At 43.1% G+C, this 19,874-nt stretch overlaps 1 protein-coding gene across 6 annotated transcripts in view; it reads right to left on the bottom strand.

Moving 5' to 3' along the window:
- LOC117506993 (zinc finger protein Eos-like) overlaps positions 1 to 12,388 on the bottom strand; it is a 51,653-nt gene extending 39,265 nt beyond the window's left edge. For 4 of the 6 annotated variants that reach the window (XM_034166670.1, XM_034166668.1, XM_034166667.1 and 1 more), the window contains exon 1: positions 12,273 to 12,388. In XM_034166670.1, the coding sequence (XP_034022561.1) occupies positions 12,273 to 12,324 (52 nt within the window). In that variant the 5' untranslated portion in view covers positions 12,325 to 12,388. The remainder of the gene's footprint in view (positions 1 to 12,272) is intronic. The other 2 variants (XM_034166665.1, XM_034166666.1) reach the window with 2 other exon arrangements.
- Between the last annotated feature and the right edge of the window lie 7,486 nt (positions 12,389 to 19,874).

Here is a 19,874-nt window from a genome sequence, read left to right on the forward strand (position 1 = left end):
GCTCTGGGAGTTGGTAAGGTTAGACCTTACTTGTGTGAAGTGCCCTGAGGCAACTTTGTTGTGATTTCATGCTATAAAAATGAAAATAAAATTAATAAATTCTATCTAATATAATCTAATCTCTAATCATAGGATTTAACTAAGACTTAAACTGGGGTTAGCCTGTTAGCCTAGCTGGTTTGGACTCAAACATTCAAGCCAGGTGTTGCCATGGATTTGAGCTCAATGTCATTTTTCAGTGTGACGATGTCATTCTTAATAGCACAGCTATCCAAGCTGAACAGTGATGCCACTTTGGACATCATACAATCCACATATTTTCCCCAAATGTAAAACTGACAACAGTCTCAATGGAAGCAAAGTCAATAAAGCGTCTGTCAAATTCTGACAAGATGCTCTGCACTTGATCATCATAATGTGCACTCTCAAGCTCCACACAGTCTTTGTCCTGATGCTTAAGTTCTGTGTCCACGTATGGAAAGTTATGCAGGTCACACTGTTGCAACTTAAGTTCTGTGTCCACGTATGGAAAGTTATGCAGGTCACACTGTTGCAACTTAAGTTCTGTGTCCACGTATGGAAAGTTATGCAGGTCACACTGTTGCAACCTGCTTGATAGCAGGTATGACTTGCTTTTAAACATGTTCCTGGAGCTGATCATGTTGAAGATGTTTGTCCTTGACCTTGTCAGTCAGACTGGTAAGAAAGGCTAAATCCAAACAATTCAGAAAACCATTCCAGAAATTTACCTTGCTGAGCCACCTAACGTCTGTCTGCAGAAGATCTGTGTGTTCTGCATGTGTCCTCCAGCTGCACACAAAATAACCGCCTCTGTCCTGGCCCAAACAGAACATGTAATCTTGTTAGCCACATCCATCACATCTTCCATATTTATGGACCGTTGTGCTGCTAGCCGACTTTTTAATTCCTGAACTTTTCGGGTGCGCAGAGGTGATTTAGTCAGGAAGTTTGCATCATAACTCTTGTGAATAGTCTTCAAATGCCACTCCAAATTCCTTTCGGTAAAGCCACATTTGCATTGTAGATAAGACAGATGGATTTGTCATTCGAATGAACAACAACAAAAAAATAATCCTCCTGCCACTCTTAATGAAAAAAAGATTTTTTCTCATCCACCACAGAAGAAGAAGAAAAGGGCTGCTCTTCTTCTATGGCATTTAACAGCAGCCGGCATCCTTAATGGTGCATTGCTGCCATCTTCTGCATCAGTTTGTTATAGCAACACTGTCTGTTACAGCACCAGTGTCATGCGATCAACTGGAACTCAGCAAACACCTGAACCAAGTTTAGCCTGTTAGCTGGTGGTTCGGAATCAGATAGAGGGGTGTGTTCAGGCTTTTTTCGTAACACACACACCCATGCTCCACCCCTTTATGCATTAATGAGTTAATTGTGAATCATTGCGAGTGGGGCTCTCAACATGGTGACGCCCAGAAAAGGGGGTCATTTCGGTTATTCTGGGTCTCTGTAGAAAACCAGTGGATGATGTCACACATTCTTTATTCAGCTTATATACAGTATGGTCATGATGCAGACAGTCGGCACTGCCAATAATGGAGACGCCCAGGAATGGGCTTCATATAAACTCTTCCAGGTCTCTATAGGAAACCTATGGGTGACGTCACACAAGGTTTGTACAGTGTACATATATACACAGACTATGATGCACACTGGTGTCCAATCAAAATTTCTTTGACAACTCATAAACTCAAATATAAACCCCTATAAAACACCCTCAATTGTACTCCAGTTTAGACAAGTCTATTGTGTATCCAGTGCAGATTCACACTATACTGAACTGTAGTCTGATTCTGTCTTAACCCCATGGCAAGTGCCACTCCCTTCAGACAGACCTGCGGCACCACTGCAGGGAAGGTGTTGTTTCTACAGAACTATCTGGTTATTCTGACTCTCAGCGAGAAACACAAAATATTCACATCTGCCCTAGAAAAAAGTCTCTGCTCCAGTGAGAGGCACCAAAAAAGAGAAGCCTGTACAAAGTTGGGGAATTCGGGCATGAACTATGATGGAGCTCAGTTTCCACAGTAACCGCTGGTTACCAGTCTACTTTCAGTTCAGTAGTGAGCAGTTTGGCACTTTACTGGGGAGAGTCCACATCCACAAATTACAGAGCACCAATTTCTTCAATGGCGGGTCTGACAAATTCTTTGAATTGGGTAAATTATATGAAAATAAAAATTTGTTTGTTGTCTTCTGTGTTGATCTGAATGATTCTCTACTGGTCATGTCAGTATTCACTACAGTGCCACGTGTCTCATCTCAGACAAGTAAAATTACATTCTAAACTACAAATTTTGTTCATACATAAAACCTGTCTAATGTAAAAATTATGTTTTTCTCAAACATTTTCTCAGACTTGAAGGGGACATCCCACTCAGTCATCAATTTTGAGTCACCTGCCACTGTGAGCTCATCTTTTAATGCATTTAACAGTCAATGTGATTTAAAATAAATTACTAAAAGTAATGTGTACTTCTTCAAAACAGATTTACCTGCAGCTTTCCATGGCGTACAGCTCATCCCAGTTTACCCACTTTTTGATTTGGGGAATTCTGCAGCCTAATTTAAGTCAGTCTGTCAATGTATTGTCTGAAAACCTTTGGTAACAGATTGCGACTGCAATCGTACATTATACACTGCTGAAAACTTCACTAGCCTGACATGATTAATTGTGCTGGATGATATATTGCCTCAGAAAATAGCACGCTAAATGACAATATCAAAATATTATAATCAGGGCTGTGAAATGAAAATTGTGAAATTCAACCTTTTATTTGACCTGTCAATGATGATGTTGAAATAAGAATATGACATGGAAGTAGGACCTGGAATGATTTTCCTTTTAATTGTAAACCAAATTATGCATTAACTCAGAACAATTAAACTACATGAAATTTATGAAGACTGAAAAGACTGTTACAGCATTTCAAAAACCACAGCTAAAGCTTGTAGAATATTTGGAAAATCATGGTAAAATATCAATAACATACCTTATAGTAAAAAGTCACATATTCTTGTGTAAATTCATGCAGCCTAAATCCATTCAAAGCCACAATGTCTTTTTTTACAATGAAAGAAAGTCTAGATTAGTGGAAAAAAGTGACATAATCTTGTCTAAAATCCTGTTTGAACAGAAGAATGTTTATTTTCCAGGGAGAGAAAAATTCTTACCGTGTTTTCTGGTGGTGTAGTTCACTTTTCCCATTTCTTTTATCTTTCAGGTGTGTTGATGAAGCCAGCGACAATTCCACGGATTCTTGTCCTTACAAGACTTTTTCAAAAAGTCTTTCTCACCATCTTCTCTCTGTGTGACGTCGGTCCATGACACAGACAGGCTGCACAAATCTTCTTTTAAAAACTTGAAAGCTCTAAAAGTTTGGGATGTCCACATGCTAAGTTTAGCTTAAGTGTCGCACAGGAACCACACAGCATCGCCGCAGCAACCAACCAGTCCTGCTTTACGACAACTGTCGTAACAGCTACGCTTTGAGTGGCATTTTTCATCCGTGAAACTCTGTGGATCCAAGGAAACTGATTTGTATCTGTAACACACAGACCAGTGTACGCGGACTTATAAAACTTACACGATGTTGTAAAAAAAGAGAACGCTTTGCAATAATCAATCAATCAATTTTTTTTATATAGCGCCAAATCACAACAAACAGTTGCCCCAAGGCGCTTTATATTGTAAGGCAAGGCCATACAATAATTATGTAAAACCCCAACGGTCAAAACGACCCCCTGTGAGCAAGCACTTGGCTACAGTGGGAAGGAAACCACTCCCTTTTAACAGGAAGAAACCTCCAGCAGAACCAGGCTCAGGGAGGGGCAGTCTTCTGCTGGGACTGGTTGGGGCTGAGGGAGAGAACCAGGAAAAAGACATGCTGTGGAGGGGAGCAGAGATCGATCACTAATGATTAAATGCAGAGTGGTGCATACAGAGCAAAAAGAGAAAGAAACAGTGCATCATGGGAACCCCCCAGCAGTCTACGTCTATAGCAGCATAACTAAGGGATGGTTCAGGGTCATCTGATCCAGCCCTAACTATAAGCTTTAGCAAAAAAGGAAAGTTTAAGCCTAATCTTAAAAGTAGAGAGGGTGTCTGTCTCCCTGATCTGAATTGGGAGCTGGTTCCACAGGAGAGGAGCCTGAAAGCTGAAGGCTCTGCCTCCCATTCTACTCTTACAAACCCTAGGAACTACAAGTAAGCCTGCAGTCTGAGAGCGAAGCGCTCTATTGGGGTGATATGGTACTACGAGGTCCCTAAGATAAGATGGGACCTGATTATTCAAAACCTTATAAGTAAGAAGAAGAATTTTAAATTCTATTCTAGAATTAACAGGAAGCCAATGAAGAGAGGCCAATATGGGTGAGATATGCTCTCTTCTTCTAGTCCCCGTCAGTACTCTAGCTGCAGCATTTTGAATTAACTGAAGGCTTTTTAGGGAACTTTTAGGACAACCTGATAATAATGAATTACAATAGTCCAGCCTAGAGGAAATAAATGCATGAATTAGTTTTCAGCATCACTCTGAGACAAGACCATTCTGATTTTAGAGATATTGCATAAATGCAAAAAAGCAGTCCTACATATTTGTTTAATATGCGCTTTGAATGACATATCCTGATCAAAAATGACTCCAAGATTTCTCACAGTATTACTAGAGGTCAGGGTAATGCCATCCAGAGTAAGGATCTGGTTAGACACCATGTTTCTAAGATTTGTGGGGCCAAGTACAATAACTTCAGTTTTATCTGAGTTTAAAAGCAGGAAATTAGAGGTCATCCATGTCTTTATGTCTGTAAGACAATCCTGCAGTTTAGCTAATTGGTGTGTGTCCTCTGGCTTCATGGATAGATAAAGCTGGGTATCATCTGCGTAACAATGAAAATTAAGCAATACCGTCTTATAATACTGCCTAAGGGAAGCATGTATAAAGTGAATAAAATTGGTCCTAGCACAGAACCTTGAGGAAATCCATAATTAACTTTAGTCTGTGAAGAAGATTCCCCATTTACATGAACAAATTGTAATCTATTAGACAAATATGATTCAAACCACCGCAGCGCAGTGCCTTTAATACCTATGGCATGCTCTAATCTCTGTAATAAAATTTTATGGTCAACAGTATCAAAAGCAGCACTGAGGTCTAACAGAACAAGCACAGAGATGACTCCACTGTCCGAGGCCATAAGAAGATCATTTGTAACCTTCACTAATGCTGTTTCTGTACTATGATGAATTCTAAAACCTGACTGAAACTCTTCAAATAGACCATTCCTCTGCAGATGATCAGTTAGCTGTTTTACAACTACCCTTTCAAGAATTTTTGAGAGAAAAGGAAGGTTGGAGATTGGCCTATAATTAGCTAAGATAGCTGGGTCAAGTGATGGCTTTTTTAAGTAATGGTTTAATTACTGCCACCTTAAAAGCCTGTGGTACATAGCCAACTAACAAAGATAGATTGATCATATTTAAGATCAAAGCATTAAATAATGGTAGGGCTTCCTTGAGCAGCCTGGTAGGAATGGGGTCTAATAAACATGTTGATGGTTTGGATGAAGTAACTAATGAAAATAACTCAGACAGAACAATCGGAGAGAAAGAGTCTAACCAAATACCGGCATCACTGAAAGCAGCCAAAGATAACGATACGTCTTTGGGATGGTTATGAGTAATTTTTTCTCTAATAGTTAAAATTTTGTTAGCAAAGAAAGTCATGAAGTCATTACTAGTTAAAGTTAATGGAATACTCAGCTCAATAGAGCTCTGACTCTTTGTCAGCCTGGCTACAGTGCTGAAAAGAAACCTGGGGTTGTTCTTATTTTCTTCAATTAGTGATGAGTAGAAAGATGTCCTAGCTTTACGGAGGGCTTTTTTATAGAGCAACAGACTCTTTTTCCAGGCTAAGTGAAGATCTTCTAAATTAGTGAGACGCCATTTCCTCTCCAACTTACGGGTTATCTGCTTTAAGCTACGAGTTTGTGAGTTATACCACGGAGTCAGGCACTTCTGATTTAAAGCTCTCTTTTTAGAGGAGCTACAGCATCCAAAGTTGTCTTCAATGAGGATGTAAAACTATTGACGAGATACTCTATCTCACTTACAGAGTTTAGGTAGCTACTCTGCACTGTGTTGGTATATGGCATTAGAGAACATAAAGAAGGAATCATATCCTTAAACCTAGTTACAGCGCTTTCTGAAAGACTTCTAGTGTAATGAAACTTATTCCCCACTGCTGGGTAGTCCATCAGAGTAAATGTAAATGTTATTAAGAAATGATCAGACAGAAGGGAGTTTTCAGGGAATACTGTTAAGTCTTCTATTTCCATACCATAAGTCAGAACAAGATCTAAGATATGATTAAAGTGGTGGGTGGACTCATTTACTTTTTGAGCAAAGCCAATAGAGTCTAATAATAGATTAAATGCAGTGTTGAGGCTGTCATTCTCAGCATCTGTGTGGATGGCTTCCTGGTCCCAACCCTGGATAGTCACGGTTTGGAGGATTTAAGAAAATTGGCCAGATTTCTAGAAATGAGAGCTGCTCCATCCAAAGTGGGATGGATGCCGTCTCTCCTAACAAGACCAGATTTTCCCCAGAAGCTTTGCCAATTATCTATGAAGCCCACCTCATTTTTTGGACACCACTCAGACAGCCAGCAATTCAAGGAGAACATGCGGCTAAACATGTCACTCCCGGTCTGATTGGGGAGGGGCCCAGAGAAAACTACAGAGTCCGACACTGTTTTTGCAAAGTTACACACCGATTTAATGTTAATTTTAGTGACCTCCGATTGGCGTAACCGGGTGTCATTACTGCCGACGTGAATTACAATCTTACCAAATTTACGCTTAGCCTTAGCCAGCAGTTTCAAATTTCCTTCAATGTCGCCTGCTCTGGCCCCCGGAAGACAATTGACTATGGTTGCTGGTGTCGCTAACTTCACATTTTGCAAAACAGAGTCGCCAAGAGTTTGATCCTCGGCGGGTGTGTCGCCGAGTGGGGAAAAAACGGTTAGAGATGTGAACGGGTTGGCGGTGTACACGGGGCTTCTGTTTAGGGCTACGCTTCCTCCTCACAGTCACCCAGTCAGCCTGCTTTCCCGGCTGCTCGGGATCTGCCAGGGGGTAACTAACGGCGGCTAAGCTACCTTGGTCCGCACCGACTACAGGGGCCTGGCTAGCTGTAGAATTTTCCACGGTGCAGAGCCGAGTCTCCAATTCGCCCAGCCTGGCCTCCAAAGCTACGAATAAGCTACACTTATTACAAGTACCGTTACTGCTAAAGGAGGCCGAGGAATAACTAAACATTTCACACCCAGAGCAGAAAAGTGCGGGAGAGACAGGAGAAGCCGCCATGCTAAATCGGCTAAGAGCTAGTAGCTACGCTAAGCTAGCGGATTCCTAAAAACACGCAAAGTGAATAATGTGTAAATAATTTAGAGGTGATTCAGCAGAAGGAGTGCTTTAGTTAAGGCACGTAAAGATTACACTGGGAAACAAATCGTAATCTAGATAACTAGATCAATCTAACTGCGCAGATTAAACAGCTAACAGATACAGAAAAACACTGCTGTGCTCCGGAACAGGAAGTGATACAATACCGCAGTGAGAGCCAACCACCAGTAGAGGCAACATAAGCATTTTAAAAACTCAGTGATGTTCACGATTAAAGAGTACATCACTAACACCCCACCCATCATGATGAAATCTGCGGACTGCCGCGGATCCGCGGAGTTTTCACAGCCCTGTATAATTGCCATGGTTTTAAGACTGTTCTGTCATTGACATCATGATAAGGAAATTACTTTTTAAACTGCAATTAAATTTAAATTCTCAAAAACATTCAACACTGGAAATGAAATATGAAAAAAAATATATATATCCTAAATCCGTGATTCATATCTCAAAAGGGTGGTATGAGCTAATGAATGGCCCCTCAGTGCCTGCAATAATGGGCCATTTTTTTGCATATGATGGGGCATTCTCAGACATTAATGGGCCTATGTAAAATGTTATAAAAATAAATAAATAATTCAAGATTTGTAATCTTTATCTGTTTTGAAAGCCACAGCTTGAGCCAATTTAAGTTTAATTTAAATATGGCACATATTTGATGTTTCATTATTTTTATGTTATATTTCACATCACTTCATATTATGCATAGGTCATAAATAATGATTAAAAGTTTAAAATCATTAATACTGGATGGCCACAGATTGTGCTGTGGTATTCAAAATTTACATACAGTAGCAGCAGAGAGTTGAGCTCCATCAGGAACTGGGACACTATGAGACAAAGTGTAAATGTCAACTTTCTTTCATACATTAAAGGTTTTTGAATTGAATTACATCTATCATGACAATAGATGTAATTTGTGTATGGATGAATTTATTGTGCGGTGCGTTAAGTGGTTTCTTTGTCACTCCAGACCGCCTTCAATGTTTTGTCAATTTTAAGTTTGATTTTGCGCAAATAGTGGCATTTCATGAAACCTCACTCTGTACAGATTTAAAATCATCATAGGTGGAGTCACCATTCAGTGAATTTCCAATGCGTGAAATCTTAAGCCACTTTCATACCGGGCCTGCTTCAAGTTCCATCATGACAGAGCCAAGCAGATGCAAACTAGTGCCACAATACTGTGAGGGACGCAAAGGACAACGCGAAACGGATGCCAAAAATTAAACGTTTAATTTTTTCTGTGTCGAGCACAGGACGCAGAAAGGAAGTAGTTTTCTCACAAGTTGAGGCAACTTAACGGTATTTAATGTGACTGGATGCCACACCCATACAAGATAACGTTACCCGACACAAATTTATGATTCCCGCTGTCCTCCATTGTTGCCGAGCTATAAATCACACAGGATTGTTGAACTTTTTATACCAATGCAGTAAAACTGTACCGCTCAAACAAAACGTGAACAATTAAAAGAAAAAACAAATACTCATTACAACCCGCAGCTACAGGCAGCTCCTGCACTCACCTCCTCAAGTTCATGATTGTGTTAAATAAAGGCCATTCTGCTCACTGACAGCTTGCCAGTGACAGCACGTCCACATTCAGTATAACTCCTCACGGAGGACATCTCTACATCCATTCACATACGGTTCGCCCACCACATGGGACTGCTTAACTAGTTAGCATGCCGGAGTCTCGTTCGTTATCGGAATTAGCCAGATATATCGCTCCACCAACTACAACCCCAATTCCAATAAAGTTGGGACGTTGTGTAAAATGTAAATAAAAACAGAATACGATTTGCAAATCCTCTTTAACCTATATTCAATTGAATACACCACAAAGACAAGATATTTAATGTTCAAACTGATAAACTTTATTGTTTTTGTGCAATTATTTGCTCATTTCAAAATGGATGCCTGCAACATGTTTCAAAAAAGCTGGGACAGTGGTATGTTTACCACTGTGTTACATCACCTTTCCTTCTAACAACACTCAGTAAGTGTTTGGGAACTGAGGACACTAATTGTTGAAGCTTTGTAGGTGGAATTCTTTCCCATTCTTGCTTGATGTACGACTTCAGTTGTTCAACAGTCCAGGGTCTCCGTTGTCGTATTTTGCGCTTCATAATGTGCCACACATTTTCAATCGGTGACGGGTATGGACTGCAGGCAGGCCAGTCTAGTACCCGCACTCTTTTACTATGCAGCCACACTGTTGTAACACGTACAGAATGTGGCTTGGCATTGTCTTGCTGAAATAAGCAGGGACGTCCCTGAAAAAGACGTTGCTTGGATGGCAGCATGTGTTGCTCCAAAACCTGAATGTACCTTTCAGCTTTGATGGTGCCATCAAAGATGTGTGTTGCCCATGCCATGGGCACTAACACACCCACATACCATCACAGATGCTGGCTTTTGAACTTTGCGCTGGTAACAATCTGGATGGTCTTTGTCCTCTTTTGTCCAGAGGACACAACGTCCATGATTTCCAAAAACAATCTAAAATGTGGACTCATCAGACCACAGCACACTTTTCCACTTTGTGTCTGTCCATTTCAAATGAGCTCAGGCCCAGAGAAGGCAGCGGCGTTTCTGGATGTTGTTGATGTTTGGCTTTCGCTTTGCATGGTAGAGTTTTAACTTACACTTGTAGATGTAGTGACAAACTATGTTAACTGACAATGGTTTTCTGAAGTGTTCCTGAGCCCACGCGGTAAGATCCTTTACACAATGATGTCGGTTTTTAATGCAGTGCCGCCTGAGGAATCGAAGGTTACGGGCATTCAATGTTGGTTTTCGGCCTTGCTGCTTACATGGAGAAAGTTCTCCAGATTATCTGAATTTTCTGATTATTTTATGGACTGTAGATGATGGAATCCCTAAATTCCTTGTAATTGAGCATTGAGAAACATTGTTCCTAAACTGTTGGACTATTTTTTATGCAATTGTTCAAAGTGGTGATCCTTGCCCTATCTTTGCTTGTGAATGGCTGAGACTTTTGGAGATGCTCCTTTTATACCCAATCATGAGTGTCCTCAGTTCCCAAACACTTACTGAGTGTTGTTAGAAGGAAAGGTGATGTAACAGTGGTAAACATACCACTGTCCCAACTTTTTTGAAACATGTTGTAGGTATCCATTTCAAAATGAGGACATATTTGTACAATAACAATAAAGTTCATCAGTTTGAACATTAAATATCTTGTCTTTGTGGTGTATTCAACTGAATATAAGTTAAAGAGGATTTGCAAATCACTGTATTCTATTTTTTTTTTATACATTTTACATAATGTCCCAATTGGATTGGAACTGGGGTTGTAAGAATGGAGAGAGTAAACACTGACAAGAGCCGGTGGGAGCTAAAGAGCAGTCAATCTGTTCATACTTTCTGTGTAATGCAGATTGTATTTTCTGTGTTTATCATCCCTTCATTGTTACATCTGATTCTTTGTTATACTGAGAGTTGTCACTGTATTCCTTTGTTCTGTTTTGCTCTAATAAAGTCCTAAAAAAAAAAAAAAAAAAAAAAAAGATGCTTCGGACCCCATGGGACACTTGAGCATCGAGATCCAACTACAAGTGTTTTAACTGCAGCAACTTTAATTGGAGCTGGAATTACTAATGGAGCTGGAATTACTGTGGCTGCTGACAACAGAGACAACACAAAATACTGATAAACAGAGAGAGAAATTACTTGGATTTAAATAGCCACTCACACATCGGCTGTGTTTGGGTCAGATAACCTCTCACCTCTCCTACAATGCAGTGTGTCAACTGAGAGTGTGAGATATGGCTTACTTGAGGCACTGACCATTGAACTTCTATATTATGGGAAATGAAAGACTAAATACAAAAGTCAACATCAGTTCTAAGGTCCACTACAGAAATAAGTATATCATATTTTTATAATAACTTTTTAGTGCTCCTTGTTTTTTGACAAAATATTTCTGTGCAGATAAATAATTTCATTCTGTTATAGTCCTATGTTTGCTAGTTTAATTTTAAAAGTAATACCGTCATCCTAAATTATAAACAAAATAAATCAATTCAACAGTCAAGCCACCAAAGCAATGGGCAATGTTGTATGGTTAACCTACCTGAACCACGCTAGTAGTAGTCAAGCCTACATGAGCAGGTACAGATCGATCAGCTGCTCCAATAACAGTAACAACGCTAATAAACGAAGTAAATACGACACTATGTTCGCCTGTCAGATCGGTCTAGGCGCTGGTAATCGAGCCATGAGCAGAGTTCACGTTGCTAATGTTTACAAAAACACATGCATAGTGCCTCGACATTCTAAAATTTGGGGATGGCCTTTGTAGCTAGCGTTAGCAAGTGATGGAAACTCCCGTTAGCCAATTTAGCTACAGCGAACACCGGTTTCCAATAGCAACAGCTTCTTAAACAAGACTCAACAAACTTACAGCTACAAGATATGAATTGTGACCCAAGGGAGACAACACGGCTACATGACGTTCATTATTTAACTAACGCTACGTTAAACATTCAACTCTTCACTCGATTTGTCTCGCACTGCTAGCATAACGAACTAACCTTAGCATTAGCCTGCCAGCTAGCCACCATAACCAATGTTTCCTAATCGGTTGCTATGGCACCCATCGCCTCCCATATATGGCTTAGCATTCTACTGGCTAGCTTGCTCTTCTTGGTACCTTGGAGTTGACTTTAACTAATTGATACAGCCGGGCATCAGTGAAGAACAATATAAGTGAACAATACCATTCATAGATTGTATGTTACCTGTCCCTGTCAAGGTTGTTTCAGAGAAGTTATTCTGTTGGTACAACCGCATGTCCAGACAGCGTTATTTTTCCCCCCCACCTCTCCTCCTCCTCCTGCTTCCAATTCTTCTTCTTGTGACAGTGTCCAGTTGCCAAATCCACTGCTACATTACTACCACCAACTGGACAGGAGTGTGGAACAGCAGAACGACAGTCTGTATCCTCCTCTCAAAAGTAAAAATCTGTCACAGCCAGGTGAAACATGATTCCATAAGTTCTTCCCAGGCATGTCTTGATCTCAAAGGTAGACATTCTTGTAAAAAGTACCTCAAGGTGATACTTGAGTGAAAGTACAAGTATCTTACCATAAAATTACTTTGGTAAAAGTTAAAGTAGGGGAGGTGATGGTCTAGTGGATAAGGTGTTGGGCTTGAGTCCAGAAGATCATAGGTTCAAATTCCTGCCTGACTGGAAAATCACTAAGCATCTATTCCTTGTAAAACTGTATCTCAAGATTCCCACATGGATAAGAACTTCCCTGTGACTAATAATCTTTTTATTTTGTGAAGAATACTGTTGGGAAAGTGTAGGGACACGGACCCACAACAGGGGGTGTAAATGAACCGGACAATGGATGAGCCAAAGAATAACAATTTACTGTTGTAAATGTGCACAACGGAATACAGACGGAAACAGAATGTAAATTACAGTCAATTACATGAAGGGGGCGTGTGGGCAGGCTCGAGGATAGGAGAGCACCGTCCAGAGAAGAGCCGGGCCCCACACGATTTCCACTGCCACCGGATCTGGAAACACACAGGAGACGCCAAGTCCTGATCTCCCCAGGTGGCCACCGTCTCCAGCTGTCGGATCGGTACTGCTGGCAGGAAGCAAAAACAGTTTATGGTGGGTGTGTGCACACCCAGCAAAACAGTCAGCAAACAGTTCTTTTCCACTTGGAGGGAACACCTCCACCTCCAACTCTTAATCACAGTCACGCAGGAATAATAACGTGCAGCACCTGTATGACTACTTATCCGAGGAGCGAAGAGCGTCGTCTCCTCCCAGCTTCCAGCTGCTGACCAGTCAACAGGAACGCCTGCAAATGTTCAGAATGATTGTACGGCACAAAACTACGGCTGAGTGTTTACCTTCCAGGTAAATTGATATCTCGGCAGTGAGGTGGAGATGCTGCCCGGCTTTTGTGGTGATGGCTGATGAGTGACAGCTGGCAGGGATGATGAGTGACAGCTGTCACTCCCGGTTGGTTCTGCAATGCGGCAGCGCCCTCTCATGCCCGAAGCCCGCACTTCGGGCAGGGTGCCCTCTGGTGGTGGTGGGTCAGCAGTACCTCCTCTTCATCGGCCCACACAACAGGACCACCCCCCCCCCCCCCCCCCCCAACGGGCGCCTCCTGGTGTCCGACCAGGCTTGTCGGGGTGTCGGGTGTAGAAATCGGCCAGGAGGGCCGGGTCCAGGATGAAGCTCCTCTTCACCCAGAAGCGTTCTTCGGGTCCATACCCCTCCCAGTCCACCAAGTACTGGAACTCCCGGCCCTTCCGATGGACGTCCAGGAGCCGGTGCACCGTCCAAGCTGGCTCCCTGTCGATGATCCGGGCAGGAGGCGGCGCCGGTCCGGGAGCACAGAGGGGTGAGGTGTGGTGTGGTTTCAGTCTGGACACATGGAAAACAGGGTGGATCCACAGTGAAGCTGGGAGCTGGAGCTTCACTGCGGCCGGGTTGATGATCTTGAGGATCTTGAAGGGATCAATGAAGCATTCCTTCAGTTTCAGGGAGTCCACTTGCAGGGGTATGTCCTTCGTTGATAGCCACACTTCCTGCCTGGGCTGGTATGCAGGGGCCGGGGAACGCCGGCGGTCTGCATGGGCCTTAGCCCTCATCCAGGCCTTCAGCAGGGCAGAACAGGTGGTGCGCCACACCCGACGGCATTTCCGCAGGTGGGCCTGGACCGAGGGCACACCGAACTCTCCCTCCATCACGGGAAACAATGGGGGCTGAAACCCCAGACACACCTCAAACGGGGAGAGGCTGGTGGCAGAGGACACCTGGCTGTTATGCGCGTACTCAATCCAGGCCAGATGTTCACTCCAGGCCGTCAGGTGCGCGGATGTCACACAGCGTAAGGTCTGTTCCATTTCTTGGTTGACCCATTCTGCCTGTCCGTTAGTCTGCAGGTGATACCCGGACGAGAGGCTCACAGTGGCCGCCAGTTCTCTGCAGAAACTCCTCCAGACTTGAGAGGAGAACTGGGGACCACGATCGGAGATGATGTCTGTAGGTATCCCATGCAGACGCACGACATGGTGGACCAGAAGGTCTGCTGTCTCCTGGGCCGTAGGGAGCTTTGAGAGGGCCACGAAGTGGGCCGCCTTGGAGAACCGGTCCACTATCGTGAAGATGGTGGTCATGCCTTGGGACGGCGGGAGGCCCGTGACGAAGTCCAGGCTGATGTGGGACCAGGGACGATGAGGCACAGGTAACAGCTGGAGGAGTCCCTGTGCCCGTTGATGGTCAGCTTTGCCCCTGGTGCAGGTGGTACAAGCCTGGACATAGTCCCGGACGTCAGCTTCCATGGACGCCCACCAGAAGAGCTGCTGGACCACTGCCACGGTCCTTCTCACCCCTGGATGACAGGAGAGCTTGGAACCATGGTAGAAGTCCAGGACTGCAACTCTGGCCTCTGGTGGGACGTAGAGGTGGTTCTTCGGTCCATTTCCTGGGTCTGGGTTCCATGCAAGGGCCTCCCGGACGGTCTTCTCCATGTCCCAGGTGAGGGTGGCCACGATAGTGGACTCAGGAATGATGGATTCCGGCGGATCCGACAGCTCTGTTTTGACTTCGTCTTCATGGACCCGGGACAGGGCATCCGATCTTTGGTTCTTGGTCCCGGGGCGATAGGTGATCCGGAAGTCAAAACGCCAAAAGAACAGTGACCAGCGGGATTTCCTGGGGTTCAGCCGCTTGGCGGTCCTGATGTACTCCAGGTTCCGGTGGTCCGTGAAAACCGTAAATGGATGAGCCAAAGAATAACAATTTACTGTTGTAAATGTGCACAACGGAATACAGACGGAAACAGAATTTAAATTACAGTCAATTACACGAAGGGCTCCGTCCAGAGAAGAGCCGGGCCCCACATGATTTCCACTGCCACCGGATCTGGAAACACACAGGAGACGCCAAGTCCTGATCTCCCCAGGTGGCCACCGTCTCCAGCTGTCGGATCGGTACTGCTGGCAGGAAGCAAAAACAGCTTATGGTGGGTGTGTGCACACCCAGCAAAACAGTCAGCAAACAGTTCTTTTTCACTTGGAGGGAACACCTCCACCTCCAACTCTTAATCACAGTCACGCAGGAACAATAACGTGCAGCGCCTGTATGACTACTTATCCGAGGAGCAAAGAGCGTCATCTCCTCCTCCCTGCAAATGTTCAGAATGATTGTATGGCACAAAACTACGGCTGAGTGTTTACCTTCCAGGTAGACTGATATCTCGGCAGTGAGGTGGAGATGCTGCCCGGCATTTGTGGGGTGATGAGTGACAGCTGTCACTCCCGGTTGGTTCTGCAATGCGGCAGCGCCTTCTCGTGCCCGAAGCCCGCACTTCGGGCAGGGCACCCTGTGGTGGTGGTGAGCCAGCAGTACCTCCTCTTCAGCGGCCCACACAACAAATACATCCATTCAGACTGAAACAGAACAGTCATTTATAGCTACACAGTTGTGCCAAATTTAAGGAAAAGTAGAAAAAAACAATGCAAGCGTCACCACCACCAACCACTGCAAAGCAACCAAACACAGCACTCTTTCCGCTGTGGAATCCTAAACATGGCGCTGCTTTTACACAATGCTTTCCACGGACATTTCAAATAAAATAAATGAAACGAAACAGCCATGCCGGCCAGTTTTGTCTGCATGGCAAACTCCAACCATGCGCTGGACTCCAGCAGGAGCCGATCCGTGCGTATGTGTGTGTGCGTCAGCGTGCATGTGTTTGGAGTCCAGAGTGCAGGTGGACTCTCCACAGTCTTCCTTTTCCTCAGCAGAGGCACAGATTCAACATGTCAACTTTTATCTTTTCTTGTCTTTTAAACTCGTTTATGTCAAACATGGCACTTGATGCTGCAGGAGTGGAAGGCGCTGCGCTCCAGCTGCAGAGGACTATATCTCTTCCCAGTGTACAGCTGCGCTCCAGCTCCAACTCTGCAAACAGGCATTGCCCAATCAAATTTCTTCTACTTTTATACTGTAATAATGAGTAATGAAGATGTTTAAGAATTCGGAGTAAAGATATACTGATATATATAAAGATATATTGATGAAATGTAGTGGAGTAAAAGTGAAAGTCGTCACAAATGTAAATAACAAAGTAAAGTATAGATACGTCAAAATTCTCCTTAAGTACAGTAATGAAGTATTTCTACTTCGTTACATTACAACACTGCATTATGATTGATAAAAATGTGGTTTCAATATTTTTTTCAGCATCTATTCCTTGTAAAACTGTATCTCAAGAAGAACTTCCCTGTGACTAATAATCTTTTTATTTTGTGAACAATACATCCGTTCAGAACCCTGAACAGAGGACTAAAACAGTTTTTATAAAACACAACATGGGTGTGACTAACCGCGAACCTTATTTCGTAAACTCCTTCCATTACTGGTCTCCCATGGGCATTTGCCCTATTGAAGTTTCAAAACCAGCAAAATCTTGCAAAATTTCAGAGAGTTTGCCACTCTGCGAGATGTCAGTAACATTGAGAAATGCATTGAGACGCTCAGGTAATGGTGCAATTTAACTGCTGCACACATGGCATGAACATTGCAAAGTAAAACTCTTTGTGCCTAAAACTCTTGTGAATATATTATCTGAGTTTTTAGACATTCTTAATGTGTTTGTTTTATGTAAACGTGAGAATCTCAGGTTGTTTCTCCGTTATTTTCAATGGGAATCGCTGTGAGCTGTGATCGCTTCCTGTCCATGTCAATTCTTGCGGAAAGTGAAATTTGCTCTTTAACACCCTGCTTATTGTCCTTTACAACACTGTTTGTCCTGTTTGTTCCAGAGTAATATGTAATATATATATATATATATATATTGAAAGGCATAAAAATTTAGATTTTGGCAGTATAATGTTCTGGTTGCAGTGCCTCTCTGGCACGCAAGGGATTATAGGATATCTCAATAGGGTGAATAGAGGGAGGTCCAGCCCATCCCCCAAAACCCATGCAATAATGGGACACGTTGTAATTTATATTGGAACTTGAATCTCTTTGTTCTAAGTGGTAAACCAAGCAAATAACAGACTAGAAGTATATCAAACTAAAGGCCAAATGATACTTGCACGACTCTAATGCACGCAAGCTTGTACGCACTGTGTCGTGCAGGAGAGTAAACTCGTCTTTGATGGGTGCAGACTGAACACAAGAGGGGCGTCGGCGCGTGCAATTGCGCAAAAAGAATTTTGAAATGTTCAAAAATTCTTTCACGCATAAATGTCGTGCAACGTGGCGTGATCTGCTATAACGAGATGCTAAATCTGTCATACACCATAGAAGTAGAGAGATGTAACACCAACTTCTGATCTTGGGGGCTGAGGTTGTGCCGCGCATGCGCGAGACGAGTTTGGGTTCTTTACTTCCGGTCTTTTGCTTTGCAGCAGAGGTGGGCGATACCGGGAATTTTGGTACTGATCCAATACCAAGTAAATACAGGCCCAGTAATCATTTATAGATACTTTTTCATATTTAAGCTTCATAGATCCAAAGGATCCAAAAGACCTAGGATAGAATTTTGGCAAACATTGTACGTGACAACAAAATACTTTATTATCACAATCAACATTTTTGTTTAAAAAATATTACTCAACACAACTTAAAACTAAATCTCCTGAGGTAGAGGGTTGACAAACCACAATACAAGGGTGCGCTGCTCCGTGTTGTGTGACACAGCGCAGCGTTGCTCTTACAGACAGAGAGTAGACTTTGATGAATCTGCGTGCACAGCAGTCAGTGCGTGCGGGAGAGAAAAAAGCTTGAGTATCGATCTTTTTACAGGAGGATCGTTCAATATTACTACCAGCATTGGTATCGGTATTATCGGTAGGATCGATCTGCCCACCTCGACTCTGCAGCCAGCGCTTCGTTCACAGGTGTTAGAAACTCCAATATGCTGCTGGGACTTAATGATATTAAACATCACAAAATAAGGTTAAAGGTTTTGATCAATTATTCTGAATAATTTACTGAGCCTTACATTTTGTAGCTGCCCTGATTATCGCTCACAAAGTTCCGCTGCTCTCAAAATAAAAATGCTTCGTCGGTTCTGCACTGTTATTGCTGCGAAGGTTTGCAAAGATCCCATTAGGTTGAAAGATCATGATATAACCCACACGTCGGGAATTATTTAGCTAAAATATCTTATATAAAAAAATATAGATCTTGCAGTCGATTAGCAACAAGGCAGGTTTTAAAAGACAGTTAAAGTTAAGTTTATTCAGTCAGCTAAGGGAAGAGGATCACGCCACCTTTTTATTTATTTTTTAATGTGATTTCTGGTCCAAAAGACAAGCTTATCTTCTAATCCATCATTTTCTTGTCCAAACCATGGTTTTAAATTTGTTGTCTACACTTCTACATGGATACAGTTGCTATTTAATTTATTTAGATGTTATTGTTCTCTGTTCAATTTGTACTTATTTTATTTTATTGATATCCCAATTTAAATTGTATATATAAACTACACACTTATTGCTACTTACATTAATTGATGAGATGATGAATATTTTTGCAATCTGTACATGTTTAATCGAGCTCCTCTGTTGTGTGGGCCGCTGAAGAGGAGGTACTGCTGGCCCACCACCACCAGATGGCGCCTGCTTGAAGTGCGGGCTTCAAGCACGAGAGGGCGTTGGAGCAACGGAGAGTGACAGCTGTCACTCATCATCTGCACCAGCTGTCACTCATCTTCCACATCACCATAAAAGCCGGACTACAACTCCACCTCCCCGCCGAGAAATCAGCAACCAAGAGGTAACCGTCTCTATTGAGATTTCTCTGCTAAACTGAACTCTTCTTTGCAGCCGTTTGCCCTGTGGTGTCCTTATCGGAGCTGGAGTAAGGGCGTGACTGCGATGACTTCGCATCACGCTCCATATCAGATAAGTGGTTACACAGGAGCTGCACGAGTGTGTGATTGGAGGTGGAGGTGCTCCCTCCTTAAAGAACATTATCTGTGAGTGGACTACTGAGTGTGCGGACTCACACTCACCTGGATTTTCTCTGTTCTCTGCCAGCAGTACCAGGGTCGACAGCCGAAGGCAGAGGCCACCTGGGGACTCGGGACTTGGCGGCTCCGGTGTTCTTCAGGCCCGTTGGTGGTGGAAGCTGTGTGGGAATCAGCTCTTCTCTCACCAGAGGTCTTCTATCTTTGAGCCTGCCCACACGTCACCTGGTGTATAATTGGCAATCCATATTTCTGTCTGTATTCCGTTGTGTTTCCACAACATTAAATTGTTACTCGTTGGTTTATCCATTGTCCGTTCCTTAGCGCCCCCTGTTGTGGGTCCGTGTCACGACACCTTCCCAACAGGATTTCTCAGCCAAT

The sequence above is a fragment of the Thalassophryne amazonica genome, chromosome 3 (genome assembly GCF_902500255.1).
Source record: "Thalassophryne amazonica chromosome 3, fThaAma1.1, whole genome shotgun sequence".
NCBI classification, from domain to species: Eukaryota; Metazoa; Chordata; class Actinopteri; order Batrachoidiformes; family Batrachoididae; genus Thalassophryne; species Thalassophryne amazonica.